The sequence below is a fragment of the Mus caroli genome, chromosome 14 (genome assembly GCF_900094665.2).
Source record: "Mus caroli chromosome 14, CAROLI_EIJ_v1.1, whole genome shotgun sequence".
Lineage (NCBI taxonomy): Eukaryota > Metazoa > Chordata > Mammalia > Rodentia > Muridae > Mus > Mus caroli.
Window position 1 is genome coordinate 13,729,246 of NC_034583.1, and position 15,724 is coordinate 13,744,969.

Below are 15,724 nucleotides of genomic sequence, written 5' to 3' on the forward strand. Positions count from 1 at the left end.
GGGACTTTTGGGATAGTATTGGAAATGTAATTGAGGAAAATATGTAATAAAAATAAAAAAAAAAAACAAATATAAAAAAAAAAACAAAAAAAAAAAAGAAAAAAAGAAAATTTCTGTTTATTTGCTTTCATTAATAAGAATTACAGTAGTATTGCTGTAATTTATTGAAAAATATTTGGTTAATTACATTGCAGTCCAAAAATAATTCATTCACTTTAATACTTACTTTCTTTGTTATTAATAAGTTATTAGAGTCCATCAAAAGTTTACCAACTTATTGCTACATTTTAATCCTTAATTAAAAGTCCTATTATTATTATTATTATTATTATTTTATTATGTGTGTTTGTGTGTTAGAGCTAGAGGCCAGAAGAGGGAATTGGAGCCTCTGGAGCAGGAGTCGTAGGTGGCTCTGAAATTGTTGACAAAGATACTGGAATGTGGACTTGGGTCCTTTGGATGAGGAGTCAGTGCTCTTAATCACTGAGCTATCACCTCATCCCCTAAGGCACTTAGGTCACAGCATTGGAAAGAGTAATTAAAAGGAAAAGTATCTGAGGTCGCAGCTGTTTATTGGCTAATCTGGAACAATAAATGAGGTACCAGATTCTATCCTGTATCAGCCTTTGGCTTAACAGGCCAGGTGTTTTGTGATGTGGCGCTGCACAGGTGTGAGACACATTACTGGCCTATTGGGAATAATAAACTTTCTAACACTGAACTTCTAACCCTGAACATTAATCTTCTAAAACCACTTGTCTCCTGACCCTAATAACTCATTTTTCTGTTACTCATCAACTTTTTTTTTTTTTTTTTTTTAATGTCTTTACCAAATGGCTTCTTCACAAAAGAAATAGCTAGACCTGGAACTTAGTGTTGTAGGTGGTGAAGCAAAGGATCAGCCAGAAAAATTAGCACAGGAAGGGCTTAGTATGATGGGTTTGAATACATGGTTTGCTGAATCAGAAGCACAGGCTGGAGGGGCTTCAGCTAAGGAAATGACAGTTAGAAAGGACAGTTAGGCTACCTTGACCTGCAGGTCTGTTGAAGAGCTGTCATCTCTGTTGTACTTCTGGACAGTTCCGTGTTATTGCATAAGTGTCTAGCATCCAGGGCATCCAGAGAAGCCAGTTTCTAAGGGTATAATGGACCAGAATGATATCATCTACTGGTTTGTAAACAACTGATAAAGTCCAGGCAAACCAAAGACAAAACTTTGGGTTTTGAAGCCACCAAGCAAGAGATGACAAGTAATATATTTTCTCCAGCCTTCCCATGTCCATGTAGAGAGTTTCTATAGTACTCATGTTTTATAAATGAAAATACAGGGGCTGGAGAGATGGCTCAGTGGTTAAGAGCACCGACTGCTCTTCAAGGTCCTGAGTTCAAATCCCAGCAACCACATGGTGGCTCACAACCCTCCGTAATGAGATCTGACACCCTCTTCTGGTGCATCTGAAGACAGCTACAGTGTACTTAGATATAATAATAAATAAATCTTTAAAAAAATTAAAAAAAATGAAAATACAACAAAACAAACAAGGAGGAGACTAGTTCACTAGATACTGTGTTAACTGATGGGAACCTGCAATGGTTTATAGGTAGAATAGGTTTATGCTTTTGACCCAGCATCTCACTGGGTTATTCAGGGTGGCCTAGAACTTGCAATCTTCCTTCTCTGGTGTTCTGAGTAGCATGGTCACTGGGTCCAGATCTTTAGGATGAGAGTTTCCTCCTTGGCTTAGAAGTCTTGGCTCTAGTATTATTTCTTTAGAACAAACGGTTTTGTCTGCTTTTATTTATTTATTTTTTAATTTCACTTTATGTGTGTGAGTGTTTCCCTATGTGTGTACATCTGTGTACCGTGCCTCTGCCTTCTGAGTGTTCCACCACTCCTGGGTTATGCAGTGCTGAGGATCAAACCTGGGGCTTCCCACATGCTTGGCCAGTGCCCTACCTTCCTGCATGCTGGGCAGCACTCTAGCAACTGAGCCTCAGCCTCCGCTCTATTTACTTGTGACTTTCTGTGCAGCCTTACTAGACTGTAAATTCCACCTTGGCAGGAAGCTTACTATCCGCTTCATCTTTACTACCTAGAGCCGTGTCTGACATTCTTGCTCACTTCCTTTCTTCTTTCTCCTTTGTTTCCTGTTTCTCCATCTCCTGCTCCCTATGTATACTTTAAAAGGACTCTCCAATTTTCTTAACTGTGAATGTTCTTTTAAGTCCATTATTCTTAGTATGAACTGGTGACTTCATGCCTGAACTTCGTCCTTTACTTCATGAAATCATGGCCCACAGCTTTTTGAATGGTTGGTTTCAGCCTGCAAACATAGTGAACAATACATCTGGAAATATTCTGTCATATTTTATCTGAGAAACTCTTAAAGCAGCTGCTGATTTGAAAGGCTTTTATTATGCTACAGACAGTCTATTGTCTGTGGGAGTGCTGGCTCTTACACAGCACTGTGTGTTGCTCTTTCTGAGCTATTAACTTGATAGAAAAAAAAAAACACTTGTCTTCAGTAATTTATGTGTGGCTTGTATTCTCTAAGAATAGTATATGGTAGCTTTTTCTTTAGCTGATTTATTGTGCATTTAGGGATTTTCTTACTCACTTTTTTTCTTTAAACCTAAATCACAAGTTAAATGACCAAGTAGGATTAAGATGTTCCCTAACCCGGGCTTAAGACATTTTACATTTCTGCACTGTAAAGTAGTTTAACCTCATGACTGAGCATAGCTAAGGAGATTGATGCTGATAAAGTGGGCGAGTTTCACTGCTTACAGTGTTGCCTCTTGAAGTGGTTTCTCAAGCTTTTGGTAATATCAGATGTATAGTTCACCTCTTTGGCAGATTAGTTAGTGAGGATCAAGGGGATAATATTGGACATCTAACCTTTGCACAGGAATGATTTTTGAAAAGAATAAGGAAGATTATAATTTGTGGTATAATACTTATACAAGTACTTATACAATCTAGTTAGTACAACTTAATATTTTTTCCATTTACTTATTTATTCACTTTACATCTTGATCACAGCTCCCCTCTCCTCCCAGAGCCCCTTTCACCCAGCCCCTTACATCATCCCTGCTTACCTCTTCTGAGAAGAGGAAGCCCCCTTGGGTACCCATCCACCCTGGCACATTCAAGTCACTGCAGCATTGGGGACATCTCCCACTGAAGCTAGACTAGGCAGCCCAGTTAGGAGAACAGGATCCACAGGTAGGCAACAGAGTTAGGGATATGCCCCCCACCCCCACCCCCACCCCCAGCCATCCCAGTTGAGGGACCAACATGAATACCAAGCTGCACATCTGCTATGTGTGTGTGTGTGGGGGGGAGTGAGGGTGGGTAACTGGGTTCAGCTTATGAATGCTCTTTGGTTGGTTGTTCAGTGACTTAATATTTTGACAATTTTTGTGGTACTGAGGATAAGTTTTATTTAATAATTCAAATCATATTTATTATTAGTTACTAGTTGTGATGTATGTATGCATACACATATGTAGGTACGTGTGTCTACAGGTGCATGAGCATTTGCATGTGGAGGCCAGAGGTCATGGCAGGCGGTGTTCTCAAGGAGCTGTCTACCTTATTTTTTGATACATGGTCTCATTGGGATTGGAAGTTTGCCAGTTTAGACTAGCAGCCTGTCTCCCCATTCCCAGAACAGCGATTATAAGCATGTGCTACCACACCTGGCTTTTTCACATGAGTTCTAGAACTTAGGGTTTGGTTCTCATGTGTTCTTGGGCAAGTACCAACTAAGCTAGCTCCCCAGTCATAATTTTGTTTTTAGTGCATCATGTATTTTTTGTTTTTTAGATTAAGTTTCACTCTGTAGCTCAGGATTTACTCGAGCTCATTGTATAACCCAGGTAACTTCAAATCCATGGTGATTTTCTCTCAGCCTCCTAAGTGCCAAAATAATATATGTGAACCAGCCGGGTGTTGGTGGCACTCGCCTTTAATCCCAGCACTTGGGAGGCAGAGGCAGGCGGATTTCTGAGTTCGAGGTCAGCCTGGTCTACAAAGTGAGTTCTAGGACAGCCAGGGCTATGCAGAGAAACCCTGTCTCGAAAAACAACAACAACAACAACAACAACAGCAAAAAAAAAAAAAAAAATATGTGTGAACCAGCACACATGGCTTAGTGTTAACAATCTAAAAATTATATTTTATAAATTATTTTTAATTTATTTTTGGAGGGGAGCTGGGAATTGATCCCAAGACATATATGTACCAGGCCAGTGTAACAGTGAGCTGTAGCTCCAGACCGGTTTTGTGATTTTAAACTGTCCTGGAGTTCACTCTGTACCCAGTTTTTATACACTTGTCACCCTGGTGCTGAGGTTGTAGGTATGAGCTACCACATGTAGCTGTCGTTCTCCTAAGGGAAATATAAGGTTAGAAGTAGTTTCCCACAGCATTGAGTCTTTATAACCATATTGACCTTCCCTTGAATTAAGATGTCCTTTAATTTGCTTAACTGTTTCTGATGGTGAGTTATTTTAAAAGTACTTTGGTTGTTATGATTAACATGGTAGTGAACACTTTTGTGATATTGTAACTATCACTTTTGGTGATATTGCTTGTAAGATCTGGAAAAGAATGTTATTTTGTGTGCATATATATATATATATATATATATCATACTAAGGTTTGGTTTCATGTTTTAATGTTTGATTTCTAGTATCAGAGTCAGAATTTCATTAGATTTTTCCCCCATCTTTCTCCTACTCCCATCCCCACACATATATTTGTGTGTATGATATTTTATATATTCATTTTACTTTTTAAGTTGTTGAGAGATGTTTTTCAGTGTAGTATATGCATGTGTATTTTTAACAGGTTTCTCTATTTTCTCACTTTTCTCAGTGATGCCTCCAAGTTTCTTTAAAGAATGGTAACGGCACTGTGTTTTGACTTCATGTTGTTCTCTAATTATTTTGTGAAAACATGATATGGGAATGATTCCTTTTTTTTTTCCTTTTGAGACAAGTTCTCCCGCCTCCTCTGCTGGCTTTGACCTCACTATGTAAATGTATATAAATGACCTCACTATGTAAATGTATATAAATGACCTCACTATGTAAATGCATGTAAATGACCTCACTATGTAAATGCATGTAAATGACTTCACTATGTAAATGAAGATGGCGCTGAGCTGCTGATCCTCCTGCTTCCTTCTCCTAAGTATTGCGGTTACAGCTGGGTGCCACTATGCCTGGTTTGAGTGATCTTAATAATTGAAATATCCCTCACTTTTGAAACTGGATTGTGGAGGGTTTTTGTTTGTTGTTCTTTTGATCGGTACTAAATGCTGGCCTCAAACTGGTAACAATCTTGGCTCAGCCTCTCGAGTGATGGGATTGTGGGTATATGCTATCATGCCTGGATTCACTCTGCCGTAAACTGTGTTTCAGACATGCTTAAGTGAAGGTAACAGTCTGAGAATTTATGTTTGACTCATGCCTTCCTCTTGTAGGTTGGAAAAGAGACTGTTCAGACCACTGAGGATCAGATTCTGAAGAGAGATATGCCACCAGCCTTTATTAAGTGAGTAACTAACCATTTGTTACTAAATAGAATAGTATTCTTGATAGAAAGAAAAAGTAATTAATCCCAAGAGTTACCTCTCTCTCTCTCTCTCTCTCTCTCTCTCTCTCTCTCTCTCTCTCTCTNTCTCTCTCTCTCTCTCTCTCTCTCTCTCTCTCTCTCTCTCTCTCTCTCTCTCTCTCTCTCTGTGTGTTCATGTGTATGTGGAGGTCAAAAATAAAATAAATCCTAAAACAAACAACACCCCCGCCCCGCCCCCTGTAGATTACCCTTGGTGGTAACTAGGGTAGCAATCCTTTACTCTAGCAACTGGAAATAAAAAAATAAACTTTTCTCCTGCTATTCTTGTATAAAGTTTATTTCAGAGTTACTTTATAGCCCTATTTGATGAGGAGAATGTGAATTGTAAATGTGGAAGAAATGATAGAATTAGAAGGTCATCATTGTATATATTTCAGTGAACATGGGAAAACCAGTGTGTTAGGATGAACTGAAAAATACTGAGCCATTTATTTAAAAACTGTATCACTTAATTAGCTCCATCAAAATCTTACTGTAGCTTAAAGCCCAAACAAGATGTATGTGGTTGTCAGCTCTGGAGGCAAGTAAATTCTCTACATTTGAAACACAATGGTTATGTTTTTCTTGCTTTTCTTTAGGTTGTAAGGAAGCAGAAAATAGATGTCTTGGCTGTGCGGGAAAGGGACAGAGGGAAACAAATGGAAGCAATTAATTCCATCCCTGGAATTGTTGAGTAGGACATTCTTTGGGGCTATTTGGTTGATGTTTGGATGTTTCCAGGGCATTACTGACCTTCGCTTCCTCTGAAGTCTGTGTTACATGGATCTAAATAGTGACTGCTTTTTAGGCAGCACAAGGAAGGAAATAAGTTTTAGGAACTTAATCTTAGGTTTCCTTTCTAGACTGTGAGGATGCTAAGGCTACAGAAAACAGAAGGCTCTTGGGCCTGACTAGGTTCATATTCAAATCATCTTGTATATATTTAAAGGGGTTTCAGGGAAGGATATGCCATTTCAGGGTTTGAGGTAGTCTCAAAATCAAATTATAGGTTTACTTGTAAACAATTCAAGGAATATTGAAAAGTGTGTTGAATATTAATTAAATGTGACAGACACATAGGTTAAACGTTCTAGTAAAACAAACAAACAAACAAACAAACCCTGATTCCCCCTGCCCCCCAAACCCTTAAAATCAGAATTATTTCTGATCTCAAGCATTTTAGTTTTGATATGGAATATTCAAACTGAGTTTATGTTGTAATTGCCATGGAAGGACTTGCAGTGCTCAGGATGTTCCTTCTTCTCAAAGACTTGTTAAAGGCTGGGTACAGTGACAGACATCTTTAATCTCAGCACTCAGGAGGCAAAGACAGGCAGACAGGCAGATATTTGTGAGTTCCAGGCCAGTCTATCCTACAAATTGAGTTTCTAAACAGCCAGGGTTACATAGTGAGACTCTTGTTTCGAAAAAGAAAAAAACAAAAACAAAAACAAACAAACAAACAAAACTAGAGCAAAATCAAACAATGACATTTTAATACAGAAAAAATTTTGCAGGACACAGCAAGGCTTTCTTTGTGTGGGTGGAACAAGTTATTTGGTCTCTGACTGCATTGGAAAATGAGTTCACAATTCACTAAGTTTACCCAAGATTTGAATCATAGCCACATTGCTTAACAGTTGCCATAGAAACTGTTTTGATCCTCATAAACTTTAGGAGAGCAGTAGCCATGATGGGCTATTGAAATGTTAGACGTGCCTCCTGAGAAGTGATTTGTCCTTTAGAAACTGTCAGCAGGCATTGCGGCTCTTTCATTCCATGTTTATATTTTTAATTTTCATCAATCATCAGTCAGCTGAGCACTAATTAATATTTATATGTAATTGATTGATTAATAGCCTAGACATACTCATTGGTTAATTATTTACTGCTCTCTATTTGTCTAGCATGCTCATTGCTACATGGAATAGCAGTTCATAACAGTATACAGTGAAAAATCCCCTGTGAAAGGTATTATAAGTAGTTTATTAATAGTAATAAACTACAATATTTACCGATCCTTTAAAGAAATTGAGGGCTGACAAGCTGGCTTATCAGGTTAGAGGATGGCTGCTCTTCTAAAGGAACTGGATTTGGTTCCCAGTACTCACGCTGTAGCACACAGCCACCTATACCTCCACTTCAGGGCGTTAGAGCCTCTTCTGACTCCCTAGGCACCAGGCAGCGTATGCATACACAGACATGCCGACCAAACACCCACATATAGAAGGTTAAGGGAAAAAATTAAAATAAGTACATTGAAACTGGCCGAGAGGTAGGAGTAGGTGTTGTTGGAAAGAAAAGAAAATGAAGGCCACTCAGTCACATGTCCCTCATCACTGCTTTCTGTTGTTTTCTTACACTTTCACTGAAGTGTAGTAGACTGTTTTGCTTTTTACTATTTTTTTTTGTTGTTGTTGTTCTTATTGGAAAAGGAATGAGTGGAATTACAGCTCTTATGTCTGGGAATTGCACATAGTTCTAGTCACACACATGGGGGCATGTTGGGGTGTGTTATATATATGAACTGTCTTTTGTTTTTCTTTTTCAAACAGCAGTCTCACACTTAGCTCATCTGGCATCAAATTCAAGATCCTCTGCGGGAGCTCCCTGAGCTAGGTGGATTACAGGTTTCTTTTTCTATGTATCAAAGAGAAACAAAAGGTGGAGATATTTTGAGAACTTTCAAAATTCAGGAGCTGCGATACAATGGACTTTAATAGAACTGTCAGAGTAGGCGTGACTAGTAGAAGGAGGTGGTGTCATGTTCAATGTGTGACTTGGGAGAATAGAGAAGGCAGGCTAGTCTGGATGCAGTAAGAGGTGGATGTAAGTCATGGAGGTGCACGAGGAAAGGGCTGGTAATGGCAGAGGTGGCAGGAACTGAGCCTTGTGCGGTAGGCCAGGCCCAGGGATGAAAGTCCTTGAAAGCCTGGCTGGGGAATTTCCAGCTGGCAGGAAAGAAGCTTTGTAGTTTTAGAGCCACAGGATGACAGCACGAAAGTGGTTTTTCAGCAAGGTTCATAACCAGATTCACAGTGGGTAATGGGTGGCAGTGCTAAAATGAAGAATAAGTTGTGTGTCCAACTGGCCAGCTTCATTTTCTGTCAGTATGGACTTTGATTCCTTTGATCCACATTGATTCCTTGCAGGTGAGAAATGTTTCTGATGAATTGTTTGAATTTTTCTTGGCAAAAAATTACCTTTGTAGTATACAGTAGAATCTTATTCTTTAAACAGATTTTTTTTTTTTTTTTTTTTTTTGAGACAGGGTTTCACTGTGTAACCCTGGCTATCCTGAACTACTTCTGTAGACCTCACACAGAGGTTCACCTGCCTCTGCATTTCAGTGCCCCGCAGTGTTCTCAGGCAATCACTTGCGGTCCTGTGCATGAAGTCCCTGTAAGGAGCAGAGTGCGCATGTTCTGCTGGCAGGCAAATGCTCTTGCACGGGGACTGGAACGTGTTACCTTCTGCCTCGTTGCTGCTCTCAACAGCTTGCTGGGAACTGTCAAAGCTCTGGTTGATTTGCCAGCTTGGATTGTTTCTGAAGCATATTGGGCTCTTTAGGCCTGCAGAATAAAACAATGTTCTGAGTGCTGTGTGAACGAGAGCTCGGTGTGCCATCCATTCGTTGTGTTTCCCCGGAAGCACCTTGCTCTCATCCTTATTGAACACTCATAGTTCAGCATCATTTTGGCACATACCTGTACAATTTTAACACAGTTTATATTAGGATATAACAAATAAATTCTAAAGGTATTAAAACATAATTCGATCTAGTTTAGGTCTTTTTTGGCCTAAGGTAAGTAGTGTTTTGTTTTATATTATTAGTACTTATAAATAGCTTTTGTTTTCTTTTGATCTTAAGCACCCCAAACAATTGTCTTGGGATTTGTATTTTTAAACCCACTGGTTGGTTAAAGTGCATAGAATTTTTGATTTTTAGAATTTTTTGAAAAATCATATCATTCAATGCCATTTGTTTGCCTGGGGCTAATGTATGCTTTTGATGTTTTAGGGTGGTTTGTTTTATTCTTTCATTGTTGTTGTTTTGTTTGGTTTTTAACTTGAGAGTTTTGTGATCCTTCCATTGCTATTTTAAGAAGACTTTTGTCTCTTCAACTGAATGGCCAAGTTTCATGAGATAATGCTGCCTGACTGCATTTTTGACACAGAGCAAGCACTCTTGATTTTAAATAGCTCCCCATTGGACTTGCTGTACCAAACATGGCTGCATACTGCTGTTTCGGATTTACTTCCTTAAAAATAACTTGACTCCACCCGGGGATCCATCCAATAATCAGCCACCAAACCCAGACACTATTGCATATGCCAGCAAGATTTTGCTGAAGGGACCCTGGTATAGCTGTCTCTTGTGAGGCTATGCCAGTGCCTGGCAAATACAGAAGTGGATGCTCACAGTCATCTATAGGATGAAAAACAAACAGGGCCCCCAGTGGAGAAGCTAGAGAAAGCACCCAAGGAGTTGAAGGGATCTGCAACCCTATAGGTGGAACAACAATATGAACTAACCAGTACCCCCAGAGCTCGTGTCTCTAGCTGCATATATAGCAGAAGATGGCCTAGTCAGCCATCACTGGGAGAGAGGCTCCTTGGTATTGCAAACTTTATATGCCCCAGTACAGGGGAATGCCAGGGCCAAGAAGTGTGAGTGGGTGGGTAGGGGAGCAGGGCGGGGGGAGGGTATAGGAACTTTCAGGATAGCATTTGAAATGTATATAAAGAAAATATCTAATTAAAAAAATAGCTTGAATCTTCTCAGTAATAAGCGGACTCAGTTTATTAATTTGCAGACAAGGTCTAAATAGGTCGACCGGTTAAATCTGGTTTTCTTTATGTACCCTACAATTAGAAATGAGCAAATAAAACATTAGGCTTGTGTCACTTGTGTTCCATTGCCTACAGAGTAATCACAAGGTTGAAGAGAGCTCAGAGGGCCCAGGGAAATCACATATACATTAGTAGCATGTATATATATATATAATATTACCATGTTTGCTGGCTAGTCTTATGTCAACTTGACACAAAAACTAGTTACCTAAAAGGAGGGACATTAACTGAGAAAGTGCCTCCATAAGATCTGGCTGTAAGGCATTTTCTTAGTTAGTAATTGATGGGGGAGGTTCTAGTCTATTGTGGGTAGTACCTCCCTGGTATGGTGATACTGGGTTCTATAAGAAAGCAGGCTGAGCAAGTCATGAGAGCAAGCCAAAAGGAGGCACCCCTCCATGTCTTCTTCATCAACTCTTGCCTGTTCATGTCCTGATTTCCTTCAGTAATGAGAAACAATGTGGACTTGTGAGCCAAATAAATCCTTTCCTCCACAACTTAGTACTGGTCATGCTTTTTTCACAGCAATAAAACCCTGACTAAGACACCATGTAATTCTGAGAATGCCAATGTAAAGATTCTGCTCATTTAAATTAAGCTCTCACTTTTGAGGCAGAGTCTCATGTGGCCTAAGTTAACTTTGAGCTGCATAGATAGCCAAAGCTGGCCTAAAATCCCGATCCCAAGATTGCAGGTGTACACCATCAGTAATAAACTCATTATATAGATAAAAAGACCAATCCTTGACAAACCAACTCACCCAAGGTCACCCTGTTACTTTCTTATTGCAGATTTCATGGCTTCTGAAGGTATGTTCATTTTATAGTCAGGTTTTCCAGAAGTGTGACAGTAATAAATTGTTTTGCTTTGAGAGACAGTTTCACTGTGTAGACCAAGCTGACTTCTTTAAATTTAAATTCACCTGTCTCTGGCTCCTGAGATGAGGGATTAAAGTTGTGTACTATTTTTAGAAGATAACAGTTTATTCTTTTCCTAAGTGTTTCAAAAAGGAGAAAAGTACAGATGTAATTTGTGATATATTTCACTGTCTTAATAATTCTTGTTTATTTGTTATGTTTCTATGTATGTGGTTTATGGTCTATGTGAGGGTGCAGGCATGTGCTTACCCTAATGTGGTTGTGAGGTCTGAGGATAACTTCCAGGACTTGGTTTTCTCTGCTGTTGAGGCTGGGCTTCCTTTTGTTTCTGTCCTGCTGCTGCTCTCGTGAGCTTTGGTGATTCTTCTGAGAGATGTAAGCTGCACCTCATCTAGCTCTTGTGGGTTCCAAGGATGTAGCTCAGGCTGCCAGGCTTGCACAGCAAGTACTGTACTCACTAAGCCAGCCCCTTGGCTCCTTTGCCTTAAAATTCGCCAACTGTAGAGAATGAAAGTACTAAGCTTCTACAGTTTCAGGGATCACACATACTATTGACTAAGTGACTCATCCCATAGGTACATAGAGACTGTTGACTGCCAGTTTTTTCCTGGAAAAACAGGCCTCGGTAGATGACTCACTGCAGAAAGTACCTGCTGTGCAAGCATGAGGACGTGAGATTGGAGTCCTAGCACCTGCAGAAAAGGTTGGGTATAGTGATATGTACCTGTAACTGCAACATTGGGGGCCGAGGGGAGGGTGGAGACTGGAGTGTCCTGGTGGTTTACCCACTGGGTAGCCAGTCCAGTTGAATTTGATTGAGGAAGACACTCAGCCAATGAGTTATGACTTTACTGTGTGCACATGAATACACACACACACACACACACACATTCTCTCTCATCTCCCCATACAAACATACACTTACACATGCACTCACTCATGCACACACACACACACGAATAAGTTAAACAGGACAAAAGGCAGATAGAAACACTATTCCTTTATTACCCTGACTTTTCCAATATAGTTCAAATCTCAAATGAATAAATGTATTATTAAAGTGTAAAGTTTATATGTTGCTTTTCCTTAAATTGTTTAAGATTTTTATTGTTCTTCCCAGAGTAGAGCCAAGGAACCCATGAAACAGCTCTATTTCTTTTTTTTGGTTTTTCGAGACAGGGTTTCTCTGTATAGTCCTGGCTGTCCTGGAACTCACTTTGTAGACCAGGCTGGCCTCGAACTCAGAAATCCGCCTGCCTCTGCCTCCCAAGTGCTGGGATTAAAGGCGTGCGGCTCTATTTCTTAAATTCCATGTGTGGACTGCTTGTTATTTAATCCACTTCATTTTGTTCACGAGGCAGCAGAGGCTCAGAAGCTCAGTAACTTGTTGAAAGTAACTGAGCCCAGGGATGGCAGAAGATCCTAACCCAAGATTTTCTGACTGCAAGGCCTGTGCTAAGACACTCTCTCCCTCTCCTTTGTGAGAATGCTGGCTGATAGTAGACTAGTTTCTTCAAGGCATCCATGAATGATAATAGAGGTAAAACTATCTAGAGGTGAGGAGGTTTGCTGATGGTCCACTCCTGCCACAGCCTCTCATTTTTTTTTTTAAATTACTTTCTTAAATAAACTCAGCTACTTTAAAAACATTATGATAGTTGTTTCTTTCATCCAGTCTATATTTCTGTTAATGGTAAGACTTACTTTATTTATTTATATTTATGTTTATTTACATTTCTGCTCATGGTAAGACTTACTTTATTTATTCATATTTATATTTATTTATATTTCTGCTCATGGTAAGACTTATTTGTTGTGGTGAAGATCATACCCAGGGTCTTAAGGTTTTAGACAGATATCTTCAGCTGAATTACACACACACACACACAAACACACACACACACACACACACACAGCTTGTATTTATTTAATTTTTTTTCAGAATCCATTGAGACAATCACACAGTTTTTTCCTTTACTGTATTATGATAATCAGTAGTCCACTACATGAATGTAAATTTTCTGATAATGAACCATACTTGAATTTTTTGGGGTAGATAAATTGTATTTGCTTATGATTTTAAAAAGCATAACAGGGAGTTGGGGCACACTTAGGGGGTTGAAAGCTGGACGATTGCTATTTTGAGGCCATCCTGAGCTACAAAGGCTACATGGGCTGCAAAGCGAGATCTTCTTGCCCAACCAAACAGGTTAGGATGGTGTGCCCCACCCCATTTTAAGACTGAATCTCACCATATGGTCCTGACTGACCTCAGATTCCCTCTCCCCTTCCTCCTGCTTCAGTTGTCTGAGTGCTGGGGTTACAGCTGTAAGCTGTCATACCAGATTTAATTATCTGACATTTAATGTTTTTGTTATGTGTATTTCATTGTGTGTATATGTTTATGGAGGTCAGAAGTTACATAGACCCTGCAAGAATCAGTTCTTCCCTTTCCACCAAGTGAATTCTAAGATTGGTGGCAAGCACCAATCAATTGAGCCATCTCTGTCCCTAAGTAGCTAAAATATTAAAAGGTCTTTGCTTCTTTGTTCATGAATAACCTTGTTGAATACTTTTCTTGTTCTGTTCTTGAACAAGTTTATATCAAGGTTATTTAATTTTCATAAAATAGGTTCTTTTCCTGGTCTTTAAAATGGTTACCTAAGGTAAAGATTATTTACTGTTGAAAGTTTGACAAAGTGTGTCTAAAGCTCTCTGTGCCCCTGGCCCGCAGCAGTCTTGATTACTCATGGTTACTTGCTGCTATTACTTTTTCTTTTTGTGGTACTGGGGTCCACCTCATAGCTGTTCTTACTGCTTGTCTGTAGGAACTGTTGGCTTATGATTGAAATATGTTAAAATTTCATATGCTAATTTTCTACTTAGTTTTAGGTATAAGCTTTATATATTTCTAAATGATACTGTTAAGCTGGTTTTAAAGTTTGTGGTTCTCCTAGATTCTAAATTCTGTTGGTGATGTGTTCTTTAGTACCTGTTTTTTAATTAATGCTATGATGTCAGCCGTGTAGCTCCAGACTTTGTTCTTTTTTTTTAAGTCCACATGACAGTTACTGGTAGCTGGTTTATTGTTTAAAGGGAAAGTATTCCCTCACTGTATTTGCCCCATTTTACTTTGTGTTTAGGCAATTTAAGCTTCTACATCATTGATTACATTATGCTGTAGAATAGTGACTATCAACTTTTTTCCACAGGACCTTCAAGTAATAATAACAGTGAGACTTTAACTATTAGTTAATTAAAAGAATATATTAGAACAAGAAGGTAAAAAATGGTTTAGTAATGTTTAAAAATAATTTTTACATTACATAGTATCAGCATACATTTGAAAACTCTGGGTGCTTATAAAATATATTTGCTTGTATGTTCATTCTGTCTCTACGCTAACCCTGACTTGAGAGAGAAAAGGACAGTAGAGTCCATGACTTATGGGTCATGGAGTTTTTCATGGAACCTTGCAAAGTTTAGAATCCCTTCTTTGTGCACTGGTGCCAGATTTGAAAAGGGGTGGAGGAAGGAGAGAGAGGGAGTGGGAGAGAGAACTTGACATGCTAAGGATTCAAAGGTATGACTCACAGGATTTCAAGTTTGCTGTTTACCAACACTTGGACACACAGCCTGGATGGCTGGGATGTTTATAATAGTCCCATTCCCAGAATACTGCTTCCTCTTGTGTTATCTCTTGGGGGAAGCCAAAACTGTCTGCAAGGTTAGCTGATCTCATCGGAAATAAAGGAAATTAGGGAACAGAGCTCTCTCTCTCTCTCTCTCTCTCTCTCTCTCTCCCTCTCTCTCTCCCTCTCTGTGTGTGTGTGTGTAGGGGGGTGATTTAGCTTTGTTTGTACATACTCTATTAGAGAAGGGTTGATTTACTATTGCTTTTAAAAAACAGTTTTGATAATTTTTAATATGCTTACTATTCTTCCAGAGGACCCACATTCAGTTCTCAGCACCATTATCAGGGGCTGTCTGAATCTAACGGCTTTGACACTAGCTCTGGTCTCCACAAGTTCTGTATATGTGTGGCATTCACTTACATAGATGTAGATACATACTCATAAATGAACTAAAACAAAACAAAACAAAACCCACCTTATCCCTTAGCTTTATTGTGGTCAAAGTTTTCATTCTGAGTGTACACGTGCAGTTAGAGGTTAGGAGTATGTATTGCTCTAGTTGGTTTCCAGTACCATGTCAGGCAGTTCACAACCACCTGCAGCTCCAGTTCCAGTGGATTTGACTCCATCCCCCCACCCCCCATACCCATGTAACTAAAATAAATCTTAGAGTGAGAAAGCTGCTTTGTATTGTGTTGTACTTGGGAAATTGGTACAGGGAAAGGAGTAGTTTA

At 39.3% G+C, this 15,724-nt stretch overlaps 1 protein-coding gene across 3 annotated transcripts in view; it reads left to right on the top strand.

The window, feature by feature from the left end:
* Window positions 1-15,724, top strand: part of Vcl (vinculin) — a 95,669-nt gene that overhangs the window by 26,866 nt on the left and 53,079 nt on the right. For all 3 annotated transcript variants that reach the window (XM_021182424.2, XM_029468925.1, XM_029468926.1), the window contains exon 2: window positions 5,493-5,563. In XM_021182424.2, the coding sequence (XP_021038083.1) occupies window positions 5,493-5,563 (71 nt within the window). The remainder of the gene's footprint in view (window positions 1-5,492; window positions 5,564-15,724) is intronic.